Source organism: Semicossyphus pulcher, unplaced genomic scaffold (genome assembly GCF_022749685.1).
Source record: "Semicossyphus pulcher isolate SPU_LCO1_2020_fin unplaced genomic scaffold, fSemPul1.0.p SCAF_27, whole genome shotgun sequence".
NCBI classification, from domain to species: domain Eukaryota; kingdom Metazoa; phylum Chordata; class Actinopteri; order Labriformes; family Labridae; genus Semicossyphus; species Semicossyphus pulcher.
In genome coordinates this window covers 2,947,498-2,967,701 of record NW_027211701.1, presented here as the reverse complement: position 1 = coordinate 2,967,701, position 20,204 = coordinate 2,947,498, and the positions used below count along the sequence as shown (strand labels likewise).

At 44.1% G+C, this 20,204-nt stretch overlaps 6 protein-coding genes across 6 annotated transcripts; 4 read left to right on the top strand and 2 right to left on the bottom strand.

Moving 5' to 3' along the window:
• Window positions 1–1,095: 1,095 nt before the first annotated feature.
• On the bottom strand, window positions 1,096–16,674 carry LOC138604898 (histone H2AX-like). The gene is made up of 3 exons (XM_069676934.1): window positions 16,295–16,674; window positions 1,808–1,813; window positions 1,096–1,495 (listed from the first exon to the last, which is right to left on the bottom strand). The coding sequence occupies exons 1-3, from the start codon at window positions 16,672–16,674 to the stop codon at window positions 1,096–1,098; spliced, it is 786 nt and encodes a 261-aa protein (XP_069533035.1).
• Window positions 1,839–2,249, top strand: LOC138604912 (histone H3). The gene has a single exon (XM_069676950.1). The coding sequence runs from the start codon at window positions 1,839–1,841 to the stop codon at window positions 2,247–2,249; it is 411 nt and encodes a 136-aa protein (XP_069533051.1).
• LOC138604925 (histone H2B 3-like) lies at window positions 6,974–7,342 on the top strand. The gene has a single exon (XM_069676962.1). The coding sequence runs from the start codon at window positions 6,974–6,976 to the stop codon at window positions 7,340–7,342; it is 369 nt and encodes a 122-aa protein (XP_069533063.1).
• LOC138604932 (histone H4) lies at window positions 8,266–8,577 on the bottom strand. Its single transcript, XM_069676970.1, has one exon. The coding sequence runs from the start codon at window positions 8,575–8,577 to the stop codon at window positions 8,266–8,268; it is 312 nt and encodes a 103-aa protein (XP_069533071.1).
• Window positions 14,247–14,891, top strand: LOC138604901 (histone H1-like). The gene has a single exon (XM_069676937.1). The coding sequence runs from the start codon at window positions 14,247–14,249 to the stop codon at window positions 14,889–14,891; it is 645 nt and encodes a 214-aa protein (XP_069533038.1).
• A 352-nt stretch (window positions 16,675–17,026) lies between the features above and the next one.
• LOC138604911 (histone H3) lies at window positions 17,027–17,437 on the top strand. Its single transcript, XM_069676949.1, has one exon. The coding sequence runs from the start codon at window positions 17,027–17,029 to the stop codon at window positions 17,435–17,437; it is 411 nt and encodes a 136-aa protein (XP_069533050.1).
• Window positions 17,438–20,204: the final 2,767 nt, after the last annotated feature.

Below are 20,204 nucleotides of genomic sequence, written 5' to 3'. Positions count from 1 at the left end.
AGCGGCCAAGAAGGCCACCAAGAGCCCCAAGAAGGTGCTGAATATTAATCATTGAAGTGATGATGTATTTTTTTCATAAATCATTAACAGTAAGAAAAACAGTAGACTGTGTTTATGAGAGCATTTACTATAGTGAGCAAAGAAAGATCAACAAATATAAAGACAATAAAATCTCTCAGTGCAGCAAAAACAAAGAAGGAAAAATAAACAGACTTCAGAAGGTTCAGACACTTTCTTCAGACTCATTTCGATCTGATCTTTGCATCTTTGTGCTTTATTAATGTTTTCTTCTTCATGTATTTAAACATGAAGTATTTACACGTTTATAAACGCTGTAGCGTAAAAACAAGATTCATTAATTCAGCAGTAAGGGATAATCGTTCTAAATGTATTTGTTTCAGGTTCTTTGGGAGTAAATATAAATATGTAAAAACATGAAAACAATATATCACATCATATAATTTGAGCTCAATCATGAAGTGACACTGAGATCTGGTCACAGCTTTTTATTAACACTTATTTATTAGTGGTTTCATAATGTTTATTATGTTGTTATATTGATGATAACAATGTGTGTCCCATTCAGGATGAAAGACCTTCACAGTCCATGTCTGAACAATTCACCAGAATTATTATATTTGGAGTTTCTAATATTAGCTCGTGTTTCCAGAACAGATTTCAACATTTCACTTGTTATGAAGCAAAAATGTAAAAGATAATTTTACCCACATGAGCCCACAGTTCATGTTTGTCACATTTTTACACATATGACAAGTAAGAGTTAATTGAACGTATTAAGAAGACTAACATGGGTTTACTTTGCAGCATCATGTGTATTTTGTGTCACTCAATTTCCGTCCTCGGTGTTTAAACGTCTCACAACGTTTTTATCTGTCTTCGACTCATGGCTAAATAGGTTCTTAATTTTTGTAAATTGTGTTTGAAAAGCGGTTATTTATTATCAGTCAGATACATGAGAAACTCTGCTCTTTATTGTCGGTGTGTGTGTGTGTGTGTGTGTGTGTGTGTGTGTGTGTGTGTGTGTGTGTGGCTCTTAAAAGAGCCGTTGTGTGTTGTAAAGTCGGTTGTGGGTCTCTACTTCTTGGCGGCCTTCTCGGTCTTCTTGGGCAGCAGGACAGCCTGGATGTTGGGCAGCACGCCGCCCTGAGCGATGGTCACTCCGCCCAGCAGCTTGTTGAGCTCCTCGTCGTTGCGGACAGCCAGCTGCAGGTGACGGGGGATGATACGGGTCTTCTTGTTGTCGCGGGCAGCGTTTCCGGCCAACTCGAGGATCTCAGCGGTCAGGTACTCCAGCACAGCCGCCATGTAGACGGGGGCACCGGCACCAACGCGCTGGGCATAGTTACCTTTGCGCAGCAGCCGGTGAACACGGCCGACTGGGAACTGGAGTCCGGCACGAGAAGAACGGGTCTTTGCCTTAGCTCTGGCTTTTCCACCTGTTTTGCCTCTTCCACTCATGGTTAAAGTCTGCTTTCTAGAGTCGGAACTCAGAGAAATGATGCCTCTGACAGATGAAACCCTCCTTTATATGCCGATGAGCGCGGGAGAGTTCCTACCGGACCAACCAGAGGCTTCCAGGAGAAGAGACGGGGTCTCGCGCCCAGTTTCGGTCCACTATTCCTCCAATAAGCGGCGGGGATTGAGGTAGTGAGTCGCTCCTCCAGGCGGGGCTGAGCTCCAGCAGCAGCCCATCACCAATCAGGGGCCGGAGGTCTGAACCAGCGTCACCCTTTCACAGCCGCTCCCCCAGTTTAAGAGGAGTGCGTCTTCTCTTTCTGACTGCTACACTTTTCTCCTGTTCAGAGAAAGAAGAGACGATGGCAAGAACCAAGCAGACCGCTCGTAAATCCACCGGAGGCAAAGCCCCCAGGAAGCAGCTGGCCACCAAGGCTGCCCGTAAGAGCGCCCCGGCCACCGGCGGCGTGAAGAAGCCTCACCGTTACAGGCCCGGTACCGTGGCTCTGAGAGAGATCCGTCGCTACCAGAAATCCACGGAGCTGCTGATCCGCAAGCTGCCCTTCCAGCGCCTGGTCAGAGAGATCGCTCAGGACTTCAAGACCGACCTGCGCTTCCAGAGCTCCGCTGTCATGGCTCTGCAGGAGTCCAGCGAGGCTTACCTGGTCGGCCTGTTTGAGGACACCAACCTGTGCGCCATCCACGCCAAGAGGGTCACCATCATGCCCAAAGACATCCAGCTGGCCCGCCGCATCCGCGGAGAGCGAGCTTAAATTGTCTGCTGCTGCTGTACGAACCACAACGGCTCTTTTAAGAGCCACCTCACTCTGACTCAAGAGATCATTCCTCTGCTGTACTTATTCTCAATTATTAGAAAAATAATAATTATAGTAATCATTATATAAAATCCTTAATGTTCTGAAAGTCAGGGTATGAAACATAAACTTGATTTATTTTACTCTAAATAATTTAACAATACATATAGCAGAATCTTTACATTTTCAGCTATGCTTAACGCTTCTAGCTAAAATGAGCTAAATGGACGAGTTATAGTGTGAAACAACTTCATGCTACAATGTTACAATGTCATTTAGCAGACGCTTTTTGTCCAGTGACGTACATCTAGTGCAGCAGATAATTGCAAATTTCAAGAGAATCGTTCAAATGGTGATGCAAGCATGAAATTTGGCACAGATACTCTCTAAGGGCCACTCTTTTGAAAAACAGTCCGTGCCACGCAAAAATTCAAGATGGCTGCCACCTTGTTCGAACAATTAAGTGATGTAATTCTTTAGTTGGTGATATAGGCATGAAAATTGGCGTAAGCAATCTCCATGAGTCACTTAACAAGAAAATGTTCCCAGCCACAGGAAATTTCAAGATGGCGGCCATTTTTCAAGATGGCCGCCACCTTAGTGGAGCAGTTAATTGATGTTTAGTGAGTGATACAAGCACAAAAATTGGCATTAGCATTCTCCATGGGTCACTTGACAACAAACTGTACATAGCCAATTCAAATTTCAAGATGGCGGCCATTTTTCAAGATGGCCGCCACCTTACTAGAGCAGTTCAGTGATGTAATCATTCATTTGGTAATACACACATGAAAATTGGCATGAGCGGTGAACATGCCATTCAGGGGCCACTCTTCTGGAAAAAGGCAATGGCCTCTGAAAAATTAAAGATGCTGACCATTTTCCAAGATGGACGCCATTTCTGTTAAATGATCTATATGTATGTATAAAATGCAGAAACACATTTTTTGGTCTACACTTACCTAGGTTTTGGGGGTTTGTAAATTCCAATAAACCTATTGGTTTGTTATCAGAGCACAATTTAGTGGGTTTAAGATTTGTTTAATAGAGTGATTGTCACTACACAACCAGGGCACAATGGTGAAATCGCTGCTGTGGAACTCAGCATGGGGTTCAGTGTCAGCTAATCTAGTTTTACTAATAATGTAGTATAACTTAGTTTAGTGTCCCAAATGCTGTCTAACAGCCCCTCATCAATTAGCTAGTAATAACAGTTAGATGTAGTTAGATAGCCGCACCTGAATTGACAGGTTGTGCCAGCGCAGGAGAGCTGAGCCAAGGGTAAGCGGGGCAATACATGACTTGTTCATGTATACTTACCCTGAAGGTGTACAGATCACACAGGACTTAAATGGCACTGGATGAATGATCGGGCTAGGTGTAGGTGACCTGAACCGAGTTGTATCCCATACCTGAATGTGTGGTATTACTTTGATTAAGGTGGTAAAAGGATAACCCCTCGGCCTTCATCCGACATCAAAACCTGGGACATTTGCCCTGAGGCCTCTCCCATCTTCACCAAACTAAGTCAATACCCTCCTGTACTGACTGATGTTGACCTGGAGATCCTGGAGAGGTTTGTGGTCCTGATGTACGATAGATCGAGCACAGCTGTTAGTGTGGATGAGGCTAGACTTGACATGTTTGCCCGAAAGCAGAGGCCGTATGAAGCCATTCCTCCAACAAGAGCAGCTCTGCTTCAACACACTAAACGTGCTGTGTATCAGGCAGGCTGCATATGGGGTCAGGCAACCCAGCGTCAGACAGAAGCAGAGAGTCCTGCTGACTGGGGATGGAAAAAGGTTGGAGAACAATGGTGGGTCTTCTGGACAGCGAATACACCAGTTGCAAAAAGTTGTCAACAACTGGCCAAGTGTGGCTGCAAATCAGAGTGCTGTGGAAGGTGCAAATGTTTCAGATTGGGTTTCACCTGCACAGCACTGTGCAGTTGCAAATGTGAATAGAAAAGAGGGCAAGTAGCCTTTGAGAACCTTGCGGTCCATGAATCTCCTGATTCTGTACTGTGAGCTAGCTTGATGTACAAGTACAACTTCCTGGACATTACGCCCCCAATACAACCCTTGATGCTGAGTCCCAAGAAGGCAGGCACTGGGTAACATTTTTAACAGCCTTGGGTATGACTCAACCGGGGATCACTGGGGATGTCTGTGTAGTTAATTTGTCAGAGTTATTTTTTGCTTGTTCCACGGCTGTCAGTCAGAGCTGCTGTTGCCTCTGGATCTGGCTATGTTGCCATTCAGTTCTAATTGATAAATTATTTTTTGGAGCGCTGTCCATTCAGCACCACAGCTGTGCTACTTTACTAATCTTTCTTTTTGTTTCCCGATCCCCTGTATTTAAAGTTACTGTCTGTTTGTATATATACGTATATATATATATATATATATATATATATAAAAAACTAAAAAAAAAACTCCCTTGTGACTGTTACCTTGTCGTGGTATGGGAGCTTGTATACTTCACTGAACCCTGAGAGCTATGCCATTAGGAGGCAACTCCTGGCAGGTTTTACCAAATTGGACAGGTCAAGGGCAAGGAGTTAGACAGAACACAGTCAAAAAACACCCTTTTTTAGGAACTCAAACTAACATGGTAAAATATATTATAAAGATATTATTTAAAGATTTATTATTATTGAATGAATGTTTGTCATCTTGAAATTTCAAGTGGCTGTGTGGATTTTCTGGTCAAGTGACACATGTTCACCGCTCATGCCAATTTTCATGTGTGTATTACCAAATGAATGATTACATCACTGAACTGCTCTAGTAAGGTGGCGGCCATCTTGAAAAATGGCCGCCATCTTGAAATTTGAATTGGCTATGTACAGTTTGTTGTCAAGTGACCCATGGAGAATGCTAATGCCAATTTTTGTGCTTGTATCACTCACTAAACATCAATTAACTGCTCCACTAAGGTAGCGGCCATCTTGAAAAATGGCCGCCATCTTGAAATTTCCTGTGGCTGGGAACATTTTCTTGTTAAGTGACTCATGGAGATTGCTTACGCCAATTTTCATGCCTATATCACCAACTAAAGAATTACATCACTTAATTGTTCGAACAAGGTGGCAGCCATCTTGAAAAATGGCCGCCATCTTGAATTTTTGCGTGGCACGGACTGTTTTTCAAAAGAGTGGCCCTTCGAGAGTATTTGTGCCAAATTTCATGCTTGCATCACCATGTGAACGATTTTTACAGTTATCCGCTGCACTAATCTGAGAGTTAATACATCACCAGCACGGATGAAGACAGGAGGAGACAAAGTCACTAAGTGCCAACAAACCGCTTGTGTGCGACCAGACACAGGTGCTGAACAACAGCCTCTATATATCAGGGTTTCTCAAACTTTTTGGGGCCAGGGACCCCTTTATAGAGGACAACATTTCCCAAGGAACCCTCCATAATCGTAACACAGATTAAGCATATGCATACTGACATTTGCACTCTCAGATTCCATTGGAACTATTTGTATTGTAAAACGTATCTACCTTAATACTTCAGACCTGTTTCATAGTGAGAAACAAAAACATTTCACTTTGCATCATGTTAATACCACTTATATACTTTGAAACAGAGCGTCATTTTAATCAAATAGCTTGTGGACTCAACTTGACAGCATTTACACTTTCAGTAAGTTAACAGCTGCAGGAACGGTTCGTTGCCACCTGAGTGAGTTGAATGATTCATGACAGATTGATGTGATGTGTCACAATCATCTCAGTTTCTATTGGCCCAAAGCTTACGTGCGCGCGAGTAATGGTTACATGCTTGTTTCAAATGGCGTAAATGGTCCTCACCTGTAGACATGCAGCTTTTAATGATACAGCACAATTTTATAATTTATTATAATTATTTCACGGACCCCCAGGCTATGGTTCGCGGACCCCACTTTGAGAACCACTGATTTCGATCATAATAAAGACACATAAACTAATCTTTAAATAAGTTATGACTTCCCCGATATGTTGAAATATATTTTAAATATATTTAAATCACTATAGATCCACTTCCACACATTTCATCCTTGTCTTTTATTTTTTAATTTATTGAATGCACATATTTGACATTTTTTCTTACTTGTATTTCATGCCATATATTTCTCTATGCTTTCTCTGTGTCAGAGCAATTGTGACTTCCGAAGTTACCCCCGAGGGTTAATAAAGTATTCACGATTCTGTAATATGATAAAAACTTGGCATGAGAAGATAATTAGCCTCTTTTGTTTCTCTGGTCGAATGCTTGTGAAATATAAGTTGTCTCTGATATCGTTCACTATCCTGCTCCTCACTCACTAGTTTGGGAGTTTGAGAAGACTAAAGAGCTCTTCAACAAATACAAACACGTCCGGACATTTCTCGGCTTATTTTCTCTGTGCTGTTAATCATCACTGCTGTTTGTTTGATGCAGGGTGCTGTGTTGTGCTTGATTAGTGACCATCGGCCATACACTACTTTTCATGGTAAATTGAGGCATCGCTATACTGGGGATTATTATATTTACTTTAGCCCCCCCCCCCGTGCTCGGACTGTGCTCACACATCTCAGCCAATCCTGCGAGAGCGAGAGCACGAGCTTATTTGCATCAGGCACATACATAAAGAGCGCCCCGAGACTGTTGATCCCATGTGTTTTTGTTTGAACCATACCATACCGCGCAAGCATGCCAGAAACCGTCAAGGCGCCCAAGAAGGGCTCAAAGAAAGCCGTGTCGAAGGCCACCAAGACCGGCAAGAAGAGGAGAAAGACCAGGAGGGAGAGCTATGCTATCTACGTGTACAAGGTCCTGAAGCAGGTCCACCCCGACACCGGGATCTCCTCTAAGGCCATGGGCATCATGAACTCCTTTGTGAGCGACATCTTTGAGCGCATCGCCGGTGAGGCCTCCCGTCTGGCTCAGTACAACAAGCGCTCCACCATCACCTCCAGGGAGATCCAGACCGCCGTCCGCCTGCTGCTGCCCGGCGAGCTGGCCAAGCACGCCGTGTCCGAGGGAACCAAGGCTGTGACTAAGTACACCAGCTCCAAGTAAACCCGTTGATATCTGCTACAACCCAACGGTCCTTTTCAGGACCACCCACCACTGAACTACGAGCTTTATTCTACACATTTCATGATACTGTGTCCCTTCAACCGACAAACGAACGACGGCCCGCTCAAAACATGGAACGAAAATTGCATGGTCCGTCTGCTGCTCCGTAGAGCCACTATTTGTGTGGGAGACCGGGAGTCATTGCAACACACATTCCTTCAATAACAACCAAGCTAGTGATGAAACATACTAAGTAGGATTCGCTCTCTGCCTACTAAAAAGGAGCACGATCACTGCACTGAGTTTAACTGAATATTACCTCCACATTTAATTGTGTTAACATTTCATACAAGCTTAGAATGTCCGTGACTCATCTGAGTAAAATCGACTTAATTCAAAATCGAGTTTCCACGAGAAGTTGAATGAAAAATAGACAAACTTTTGCTTTGAATTTACACCACATACAAAAAAGAATCTTGACCAGATACCACAGCAGATTAAGCATTTATTTGTAATAGTGTTACTATAATGTTCCAATAACTGAGTTTATTCATTAAATGTAATACGATTCCTTAGCGATCCACAAACATACTGCACATTAAAATATGAGGTATTTCAACACTTAATGAAAATGTTAAAATTGCCCCCAGTCCCCCTTAATTGTCCTTGTGGCATGTCAGTGTTCTTTAATCGAGTGAAAGATAACTTGCTTACTATTTGCCCACATACTCAATAGTCCTTATTCTTTTCATCGTTATGTATCCTACTTTTGACTTCATTATGACTTTGAGTGCTTAGGTCGCCTCACTATATTTAACCATCACAGACCGGAATGACTCCTCAGGTAAAGTATGTGGCTCTTAAGAGCCTTGTTGTTGTTGTTGTTGTTGTTGTTGTTGTTGTTGTAGTAGGACATTGAATGTTTAACCTCCGAAGCCGTACAGAGTGCGTCCCTGTCTCTTCAGAGCGTACACCACATCCATGGCGGTCACGGTCTTTCTCTTGGCGTGCTCGGTGTAGGTGACGGCATCACGGATGACGTTCTCCAGAAACACCTTCAACACACCGCGGGTTTCCTCGTAGATCAGACCGGAGATGCGCTTCACTCCACCACGGCGAGCAAGGCGGCGGATAGCGGGCTTGGTGATTCCCTGGATGTTATCACGGAGGACTTTACGGTGACGCTTAGCGCCTCCTTTACCGAGTCCTTTCCCGCCTTTGCCTCTTCCACTCATCGTCACGTGTAGATAGTTTCAAAAACGAATGAAGCGCTCTGTCCGAGTCACAGCGAAATATAGCTTGTCTGAGGACCTAATAGAAGACATGGTCCGCCTTTTCTTCTCTTCGTGGCAGTCGCTGATTCTCTCTTCAGAGCATTAGCGCCCCCACTGACCAGCAGCTTGAATCAGGGACAGCATGTCTCCTGTCAAAGTGACTGAGCTCCACATCGTCCTGTGGTGGAAGAAGTCTTTAGATATTTTACTTCAGTAAAAGTTGACGAAAAGCAACTAAGAGTCTGGCATCATTTTAAAACTGTTTCAATACAAAACGTTATTAAAAAGATCTGAGGCACTCAGACGGATAAAGCCTTAATGGCTGAAACACATGGGCATGCTTCTTTTTTTTAATACTGAGTCTGTAATCCTGAAGACATACAGGCTTTGTATTAATCAGAGCCTCAGATTTTCTTGAAACTTTTTTTCTTACACACGCCACACTTGTGTAACAGAGTTTACATAGATAATTCCCCTGGCCCAGGCTTGTTTTGTGGTTCTTTCATTGGCATGTCAGCAAGTTAAATGAACAAAGAATGACACCTAGTTGTACTTCCTGTCTTGGGACGCCGCATGTGACACCATCGTCCCAGTCTGTAAACACCACGTCACGAGTAGGTCCGCTTAAACAAGCCTCTGTTACATATCAGAATCACAGTCAGCTTTCTTGGCCAAGTATGTGTGCGCATACAAGGAGTCTGAGTCTGGGTTTTCTTTGCACTCGATGTACAGACACACATACTAAAATTAAAAAAACAAGGACAGGTTAGACAAAGGTAACACAGACATTTAGACACTAAAACTACAGACCTATGCATACAAATATATATAACAAATTATTAATGTATTATTTGCTATAATATTTTAAAGAAAACACTACATGACTTATAGACAGGAGACAATGGTGCAATAGAGAGTGCAAAGGTGCAGAGATAAATATGGTTGTGAATCAGGTTGTTATAAGAGGTAGATGGTCGTAGTATTTACAGTATTTACAGAGAATGTGGATTGACCTTCGATGTAGGGGTAATATATACATGATAGGACCGTTAATTAAGCAATGACAATAAATGATAAATAACATATTTCTCATGCACAGTGGATGTTTGTATAACTCACATGTACAGCTGATTAGGTTACACGTTTATAGTCGCTGACACTCTGGCTGAGTTAGCTGTTCATCAGAGTGACAGCCTGGAGAATGAAACGGTTTCTGTGTCTGGTTGTTTTGCCGTACAGTGCTCTGTAACGCCTGCCGGAGGGGAGTCAAACAGTTTGTGACAGGGGTGTGAGAGGTCTGCAGTGACGTTACCTGCCTGTTTCCTGACCCTGGACAGGCATAAGTCCTGGATGGAGGGCAGGTTGGTTCCAATGATCCTCTCTGCAGTCCTGATTGTCCGTTGCAGTCTGTTCTTGTCCTGTTTGGTGGCAGATCCAAACCAACCAGTGATGGACGTGCAGAGAACAGACTGGATGATGACGGAGTAAAAAATGATCAGCTGCTCCAGAGGCAGGTTGAACTTCCTGAGCTGTCTCAGGAAGTACATCCTCTGCTGGGCCTTTTTCCTGACAGTGTCTATGTGGGATGTCCACTTCAGGTCCTTGGAGATAGTGGATCCTAGGAACCTGAAGGTGTCTACAGCAGACACTGTGCTGTTGAGGATTGCGAGGGGGAAGTGTAGGGGGGCTTCTCCTAAAGTCCACTGTCATCTCCACGGTCTTGAGCGGGTTAAGCTCCAGGTGAATCTGATCGCACCGGAGGACCAGCTGATCCACCTCCCGTCTGTAAGCATTCTTGTCACCATCCCGGGTGAGGCCAATGACCGTCGTGTCGTCTGCAAACTTCAGGAGTTTCACAGAGGGGTCCCCTGAGGAGCAGTCATTAGTGAGGAGGGAGAAGAACAGCACACACCCCTGGGGGACGCCAGTGCTGATTGTCCAGGTGCTGGATGTGATGTTTCACAGCCTCACCTGCTGCCTCCTGTCAGTCAGGAAGTTGGTAAACCACTGGCAGGTAAGGGGTGGCACTGTGAGCTGGGTGAGTTTGTAGTGAAGGATTTCAGGGATGATGGTGTTGAAGGCTGAGCCAAAGTCCACAAACAGGATCCTCGCGAAGGTTCCTGGGGAGTCAAGGTGATGCGGGATGTAGTCCAATCCCATGTTGACTGCATCATTCACCGAACTGTTTGCCCGGTAGGCAAACTGCAGGGGGTCAAGCCGGGGGGCTGTGATCACCTTCAGGTGACTCAACACCTGTCTTTCAAAGGATTTAATGACCACAGACGTCAGGGCGATGGGCCTGTATGACGGTGGGGACCCATATGATGGTGGAGCGTTTGAAGCAGGAGGGGACTTCACATCGCGCCAGAGATATGCTAAAGATCTGGGTGAGGATTTCACCCAGCTGGTCAGCACAGACTCTCAGGCAGGAGGGAGACACACCGTAAGGTCATGGGACTTCCTGCTCTTCTACCTTGGAAAGAGCTGACACACATCCTTAGTGCAGGTGAGGGGTCAGAGGGGAGGGGTGGTAGGGTGTGCAGGTAGCCCTTTGATGTTGGAGCGGGTGAGGGGTGTGAAAGAGTTATTTTCAAATCTGCAGTCAAAGATGTTCAGGTCGTCAGCCAGTTGGGGGTTTTCCACAGGGTGGGGGGATGGTCTCCTGTAGTTGGTGATGTTCTGCAGGCCTCACCACACTGATGCAGGGTCGCTGAAAAACAGCTTTTTAGCGTCTCAGTGTCGCTCTTCTTTGCTACCTTGATCTCCTTTGTCCTTTGTACAGGACCACATCCCTACTTCTGTAGGCCTCTTCCTTGGCTTGACGTAGCTGCCTGAGTTTTGATGTGAACCAGGGTTTATTGTTGTTGTATGTGCAGAAGGTTTGGGTCTGCACACACATGTCCTCACAAAAGCTTATGTACGATGTCACAGTGTCAGTAAGTCTGTCGAGGTTTGTGGCTGCAGCTTTAAAAACATTCCAATCTGTGTAGTCAAAGCAGGCCTGTAACTCCAGCTTTGACTCATCTGTCCATTACTTCACCGTCTTCACTACAGGCTGAGCAGATTTTAGTTTATGCCTGTAGGTAGGAATAAGATGGACCAGACAGAGGTCAGAGAGTCCCAAAGCTGCACGGGGAACAGAGCGAGATGAGTCCTTTAAAACTGTGTAACAGTGGTCTAGAATGTTGACAACGCTGGTGGGACACTTTATATGCTGTCCATATTTTAAAAGTTCATGGCTGAGGTATGCTCTGTTAAAATCTCCCAGAATGATGAGCAGGGAGTCTGGATGTTTTTTCTCCACATCTGTGATCTGGTCAGCCAGGTGTTGTAACGCCTCAGCTACACAGGCCTGAGGTGGGATGTAAACGCCGACCAGGCTACCACAGATCAGCTGCTTTTATCATGTACATTTATCTGTTTGTTTAAATTAATCATCAACCAGTGAAATAAGAGTAAGCTGTCTGATTCAGAGGTACCAGCTTGATCAATGTAAACATACACGGTCTCCTGTAATGTTAATTAACAGCTGGCTGAGGCGGAGTGATACACAGAGTGAAAAGTCGCAGTGATGTTCTCTATATCGCCACTCATGGAATGCCTCTTGTCCAATCAGATTACTTGGTCAAAACTAACTGTTATACAATATGAGACTTAAAATCCCTCATCCAGATATCTACTTTATAAATATGCATTTAATAACCTGAAGTTTAATTTATGAAACATGTTTTTATATCTTTTAATATTTTAAGTGCATGTTTGTTGTGCATCAATGAGGAAGTTTCAAGGAAGGTTAACATGTCTGTAATTTCCAGTAGGAGCTCACAGTAATCTTCACCTTTCAGTCTGACATTTGCAAAAGAAAAAAAACAACAACTTTAAACTACTTTCCCCTCCTGTACAGATGTGTCATGTCCTGCACATTTCCAGAGAAGGTCCTGATGAGTCAGTTTTTGTGAGGTTGAAATCTCCTTTGATGATGTCATTTTCCAGATCTACTATCTTTGTTACATATGACCTGATATTTTAAAGGATGTGTTACAAAAATCATAGCAGATGACACCATTTTAAAACTCTGTGAAGGATCAGATCTCTCTGTATTCTCTGTTAACTGCATGAAATTGTGATATATCCATAAACTTGTTCACCAGTGCATCATGGTGCAAACGGTCTGTTCTGCTGCGACTCTGCTCTGATGATTGTATTTATTGATAACTTCTGGAAACTACGGAGAGATTCAACAATCTGCCATTGGATCCCATCAAGAAAGAACAAATGTGTCAAGGTTAACGGGATAAACGACTTCCAGTCTTTTTTGCGTGCTGCATTGTTGACAGATAAATGAACCCTTTTTCTTGTGATTGACTTTAATCAACGGGTCTCACCTTTGCTGAAATTTCAACATCATGATGCAGATTTGTAAAATGTCAAAATGAAGCTTTGTCAGGTGTGTCCTCAAGAGCAGAGCTGTTACAACAGAAGACCTCCACATGCTGAAAGTCTGCAGATGGGCATATTACATTTCTGAAGGAACAATTCAGCAGATTAAAAATCTATAAATTAGGGAAATGCTTTTTATCTTTTTTGAAAATATTTGATAAAATAGAATATTATAGTTGAAACAACAGAAAGAACTCTAATAATTGTATCTAAAGAGTTGGTTTGCATGAAAATAACAAAAACGCTGTGGGCTTCAATGAATCTTTAGTTCTTATTAACAGTGTTTGTTTATTTTAACAGAATATATTTGAGTCTGAGGGTTATTATGTCATTGAGTGCAGCAGCTTTTAATCTTACTGTCAACATATTTTCCTCCAATCACGATGTTTTTATAATTCATTAACACTACGTTAACAATATGTAGGCCCTCTTTTCAGCACTGGCTGAAGATCATAGATGGTTTTATATCAGAGCTCTGTTGGTGAGTGTGTTTATTTATCTAACCGTAAATATAGTGTTGTACTGTACACCCGTGTTACTACTGCAGAGAAATATGTTGCAATATATAAACATGTATTATTGACAGAACAATTATTATTATTATTATTATTATTATTATTATTATTATTATTCACAACCGTAGAACAGCTCTGACAGGAAGCCTGGCCTCAGCCAACATCGGTGTGTTTGCTGCGACCAGAAGAAGTTGATTTCATCACAAACTGATCATCAGCTGATGGTTGTTTTTACTTGGAGTCCCTGAACAAACATGTGGGCCAGCAGGAAAACAACTTTTCACGGAGCTCTGATGGATTTTTAATCATTTTAGGAGAGATATGAGCGCGAAAAGCCGCTGAGCAGTGCTGCCCACGGCGGTGAATATGTGAGGTTTGGAGGCTCCACAGAGAAAAAGCAGCGAGCAGCAGAGCTCAACATGACTTCAATATGAAGAGACACAAGTCCGCTATCTGCTGCTTCACTGTGAGCCCTCAGCGCGGCTCCCACATGTAGTTTGGACTCTTTTATCGGGGAAGAGAAAACACAAGAGGCTCGGCATCCACACGACTCAGAGGAGGCACGCGCTGGGTTGAGTCTCCACGGTTCCCATGGTGTGTTTAAGGCCAGCCTCCTGCGCAGGACTTTCCAACAGTTCAGTCACCCCGTGTTGTGAACGAAGCTCTGAGACAACAATGGCAGAAGAAGCACCAGCTCCCGCCGCCGCCCCGGCCAAAGCGGCCAAGAAGAAGGTCTCCAAGCCGAAGAAGGCCGGCCCCAGCGTCAACGAGCTCATCGTTAAAGCTGTGTCCGCGTCCAAGGAACGGAGCGGCGTGTCCGCGGCCGCCGTCAAGAAGGCTCTGTCTGCCGGAGGCTACGATGTGGAGAAGAACAAGTCCCGCGTCAAGACCGCCATCAAGAGCCTGGTGACCAAGGGGGTTCTGGTCCAGACCAAGGGCATCGGGGCCTCCGGCTCCTTCAAGATGAGCAAGAAGACCGAGGTGAAGGCCAAGAAGCCGGTCCAGAAAGCAGTTCCCAAAGCCAAGAAACCCGCAGCGGCCAAGAAGCCGGCAGCCGCCAAGAAGTCCCCGAAGAAGGTCAAGAAACCCGCAGCGGCCAAGAAAGTAGCCAAGAGCCCCAAGAAGGTCACCAAGAGCCCCAAGAAAGTAGCCAAGAGCCCCAAGAAGGTCACCAAGAGCCCCAAGAAAGTAGCCAAGAGCCCCAAGAAGGCAGCCAAGAGCCCCAAGAAGGTGCTGAAAAAGGCCCCTGCAGCCAAGAAAGCCCCCGTGAAGAAGGCTGCCAAGCCCAAAACCAAGAAGGCAGCACCCAAGAAGAAGTGAGCTGTCAGCGCCTCAACAAACACAAAAGGCTCTTTTAAGAGCCACACACATCTTTCACTAAGAGTCCATTCCTCTTTCTTAATATCTCTCTGTGTTTTTAGCATAAATAACTATTCTTTAATATGCTGTCTAGAAATGTTTACAATCACTGTTTATGTCTGCAAGTTTAAAATGTATCACAAATAACTTTGATTTATTGTTGTAATAATAGAATATTAGGACTGGGAGAGAGAGACACACACACACACACACACACACACACACACACACACACACACACACACACACACACACACACACACACACACACACACACACACACACACACACACCTCGAACTGAAGAGTTTATTGCTGCTCATTCAATTGGCATTATTTTTTATTAATTTACTTCGTCTACCTGCTCGTCTTCATTTTGATCATTAGTCAAATTATATCTTACATCATTAACAATAAAAAGCAGACTGTTTGTTGTGTTTACTATAGTGAGCAAAGAAAGATCAACAAATATAAAGACAATAAAATCTCTCAGTGCAGCAAATACAAAGAAGGAAAAATAAACAGACTTCAGAAGGTTCAGACACTTTCTTCAGACTCATTTCGATCTGATCTTTGCATCTTTGTGCTTTATTAATGTTTTCTTCTTCATGTATTTAAACATGAACTATTTTATTCCTCAAAAGGACCTTTGGGTTACTTTGATGATCAGGTTTACTTGGTCGCAAAGTATGAATTTACCCCCATCAGCCCACATTTATTTGATTATATTTCTCACATGTTTTTACAGACATGACGAGTAAGTTTGTATTAAATATATTAAGAATATAATCGATTTACTTAATTAAATGCGTATTATTCATTAATGCATTTATTCCTCAGTGTTCATTTAGGTTTAATTTTCTCACATCGTCAACAGGACCTCTGGGTGTTGTTTGTTTTAGCTTAATATTCTCTGTTGCATCATTGATTGTGGTTAATGGGAAGTGGGCATCTTCACTCATAATACATTTCTAAATCAGCTGTGTATTAAAATGTAGTCTACCTCAGAACAGACGTATACAACAGAAGACATTTGCGGTTGGGTTTCAGTTAACAATAACTTTAATTCAGGACCGTCGTGTAGTCGGCCTTTGTTGTGCTCCTCATAATCTGCTGCCGTTTCTCACGTGCTCAGTCTTTATTTGCGTGCTCATGTTTAGACGACTCAACGTTCATTTGTGGCCTCGTGGCCAAATGTGCTTGTTAATGTATATTGAATGTTTGATGAGCAGTTGTTCATTATCACTTATACTTCACTACTTATAAGATAGGTAGGCCTACATGAGAAACTCTGCTCTTTATTGTCGGTGTGTGTGGCTCTTAAAAGAGCCGTTGTGTGTTGTAAAGTCGGTTGTGGGTCTCTACTTCTTGGCGGCCTTCTCGGTCTTCTTGGGCAGCAGGACAGCCTGGATGTTGGGCAGCACGCCGCCCTGAGCGATGGTCACTCCGCCCAGCAGCTTGTTGAGCTCCTCGTCGTTGCGGACAGCCAGCTGCAGGTGACGGGGGATGATACGGGTCTTCTTGTTATCGCGGGCAGCGTTTCCGGCCAACTCGAGAATCTCAGCGGTCAGGTACTCCAGCACAGCCGCCAGGTAGACGGGGGCACCGGCACCCACACGCTGGGCATAGTTACCTTTGCGCAACAGCCGGTGAACACGGCCGACTGGGAACTGGAGCCCGGCACGAGAAGAGCGGGTCTTTGCCTTAGCTCTGGCTTTTCCGCCTGTTTTGCCTCTTCCACTCATGGTTAAAGTCTGCTTTCTAGAGTCGGAATTCAGAGAAATGATGCCTCCGACGGCTGAAACCCTGCTTTATATGCCGAGGAACGCGGGAGGGTTCCTACCGGACCAACCAGAGGCTTCCAGGAGAAGAGACGGGGTCTCGCGCCCAGTTTCGGTCCACTATTCCTCCAATAAGCGGCGGAGATTGAGGTAGTGAGTCGCTCCTCCAGGCGGGGCTGAGCTCCAGCAGCAGCCCATCACCAATCAGGGGCTGCAGGTCTGAACCAGCGTCACCCTTTCGCCGCTCCTCCAGTTTAAGAGCAGCGCGTCTCCTCTCTCTGCTACACTTTTCTCCTGTTCAGAGAAGGAAGAGACGATGGCAAGAACCAAGCAGACCGCTCGTAAATCCACCGGAGGCAAAGCCCCCAGAAAGCAGCTGGCCACCAAGGCTGCCCGTAAGAGCGCCCCGGCCACCGGCGGCGTGAAGAAGCCTCACCGTTACAGGCCCGGTACCGTGGCTCTGAGAGAAATCCGTCGCTACCAGAAGTCCACGGAGCTGCTGATCCGCAAGCTGCCCTTCCAGCGCCTGGTCAGAGAGATCGCTCAGGACTTCAAGACCGACCTGCGCTTCCAGAGCTCCGCTGTCATGGCTCTGCAGGAGTCCAGCGAGGCTTACCTGGTCGGCCTGTTTGAGGACACCAACCTGTGCGCCATCCACGCCAAGAGGGTCACTATTATGCCCAAAGACATCCAGCTGGCCCGCCGCATCCGCGGAGAGCGGGCTTAAACTGTCGTCTCCTGCTGCTGCACGAACCACAACGGCTCTTTTAAGAGCCACCTCACTCTGACTCAAGAGATCATTCCTCTGCTGCGTGTGTTCAAACATTTCAGCACTTTCACCAATTTAAACTGCACTTTAAACAGTATTTCAATATCACTACTGAATATTTAAGTTAACAACCTTCATGCTTTCAGTTTATGCACGATTGCCCGCCCTGACTAGACATAACGCATGGAAGAATTTATACCATATCTTTGTGTGTAAGTGCAGGCTGTGCTCTTATTCAAAGGCTAATGTCTCAGTGATTCTCCGGTTGGGCGGCCATATTTTTATTAAAACTTTGCCAACACATACATGCATACAGAAACCAGACGTCTAATTTACAACAACAGTCCGTCTTGTTTGTTCTCCTCCACTTATCATAAAAAGGGAAATTTATCATTGCCAGATCACTTACACCTCCTCTTCCTGGACCGTTCTCAACTTTACCTGAACAATGAAGTTGCACCCCCCAAACCATTCTCACCTGACACTGAACAATGTTGTCCTCAGAACCCTTTTCCGCCCCAAACAACAAGCTCATGAAAAAGTCTTGGATCAGTGACATGTAGGCTGTTTAAGGCAGAGTTGAAATACTACAAAGGAGGAAACATTGTGAGGATAAACAATCAGACTGACTGAGTTACTGTTGTCTTTAAGAAAAAAACACGAACAGATATTTTGCAACAGTGGTTCTTACAGGGTTAAGAATTAGTGCTAGTGAATATTTTTTTGGGGAAAAAAATAAAACTACAAATTATTCTTCTGATATTATTCTATAGATATGGTTCTGATACGATATATTATTATATATGTATGATTCCATCTAGAATAATTAAGGTTTAATAACGTTGTAGAAAGAAAATACCTACAGGCAGTGGCTGATTTTCAGGGCTTGTTCGGGGTACCTAAAGTTAAATCTAACTGCTAACCAAACCTCCACGTTATAGCACAACTATTTTCCTTCTGTAGTCATGTCTCCCCCAAAACACTTTGTTGTTGAGTTGGCTCAATAGTAACACAGACACAACTGAATGGTCAGGATTATTATAGGACGATTCAGGCAGTGTGTCTCTGATTATCTTGCTCTTCTGCAACTGTTCACATTACGTGAAACTTAATCATGAGGGTGACACTACTTTAGCCCATAACTGTTTCACTGTAGTATAATAGTAATAATAATAATGTGTGAATAATAATAGAGCATTTATTGAGTGAATTTGATGTAACATTATTCATCAAGGTTGAATTGACAGAAGGACAGGATTGAGAGAAAAGGCCACAATTATTAATCCCTCTGCAACTTCAGCACCAAGGACAGAGCCATGGATTTGTCATAAAACAGCGATGCTGTAATGAAGCTCCGCTGTCATGCAGCCTTTGACATTTTACATTGGACCAAGCAACCCCGGCGTAAAACCGCCCCAGCGTGTGTTTTTACTCAGCGTTCCGGCGCTGCAGAAGCAAAGTGTGCGTGAGGTGTAAACAAACAGCGTGTGCTTCAAATACACACACATGTTGCTGTTCCGCCCTGCCGGCTCCGCTGTTCACCAAGACGCCCTTTCACCTCTGTTACTACCTCCGATGCCGGCTCAGAGGTGTAACGACTTCGCCCCAACATTCCGCCTCCTGTGTTTTACATAGAAGACAGAATGTAACAGAGGCGTCATAATCGCGCCTTGAACTGGCAGTGTGAAAGGGGCTTTAGTCAGACACCACCTTGTTTCGCACTTAACTGGTTGTTTTTTGAAACTCAGTCTGATGTGAGGAACAGCGCAGTCTACTGTTCATGATAGAGTCATTCGAAAGGTGAATTTCCTATGGAGAGAAAATGCCTGATCAAGTAAAAGCGCTGAAGAAGGACCTTGAGTTGCCCGTTTTTTTTTCATTATCACACAGAAATTACTCGAGAAAACTTGAATTAAATTCAGAAAAGTTGGCAGATGTATGTTTTGATAATTAGGCTCATTTCACCTCATTTTCGTACTTCATATCATTTCAGATAGCAGTGAGAAATTGTCTTTGTTTCACAACGTGGAAATCAGCTCTTATTGATTCAGTGTGCGGCTGTTAAAAGAGCCTTTGTGTTGTTGTTGAAAGAATATAAGATACATACTGTAACTCCAGATGTTATACACACAGGCCTCCAGATCCTGGTCGCACTAACTCTGTGAATGGCAGAAGAAAAGTTGTTTGAGGGAGAAAATTGCCTGGTCTGAATTAAAGTCAAACAATAGGCCCAACTCAAGACGTTGAGTGGGCCCATGCTGCACATATTTCAGTGAAGTGTTTGAAGTACAGGTCTCAGACAGAGACAGACAGAGAGACGGCTCTCTCATGAAGTCCTCCACATGTTAAAACATCAGTAGATCTGCAAATTACATTTTAATTTTCTGCCATTATTATTGCTAATGACAGCTCAGTAAAGTTCGATGTTGGTGGAGACATGATGTCAGCATCACTAAGTGATTGTAAGATCCTGAAATGAGGATGGAAATAGAAAGGCTGTTGTATGAAGTCAGGGAAATATGTTTAAAGTAGTTTTAATATGATGTCAAACTTTTACTTGTTTTTCTTAAACTGCTGTTATGAAACTTTTACTGAAGTCAAATATCTAAAGACTTCTTCCACCACTGGACGATGTGGAGCTCAGTCACTTTTACATGAGACATGTTGTCCCTGATTCAAGCTGCTGGTCAGTGGGGGCGCTAATGCTCTGAAGAGAGAATCATCG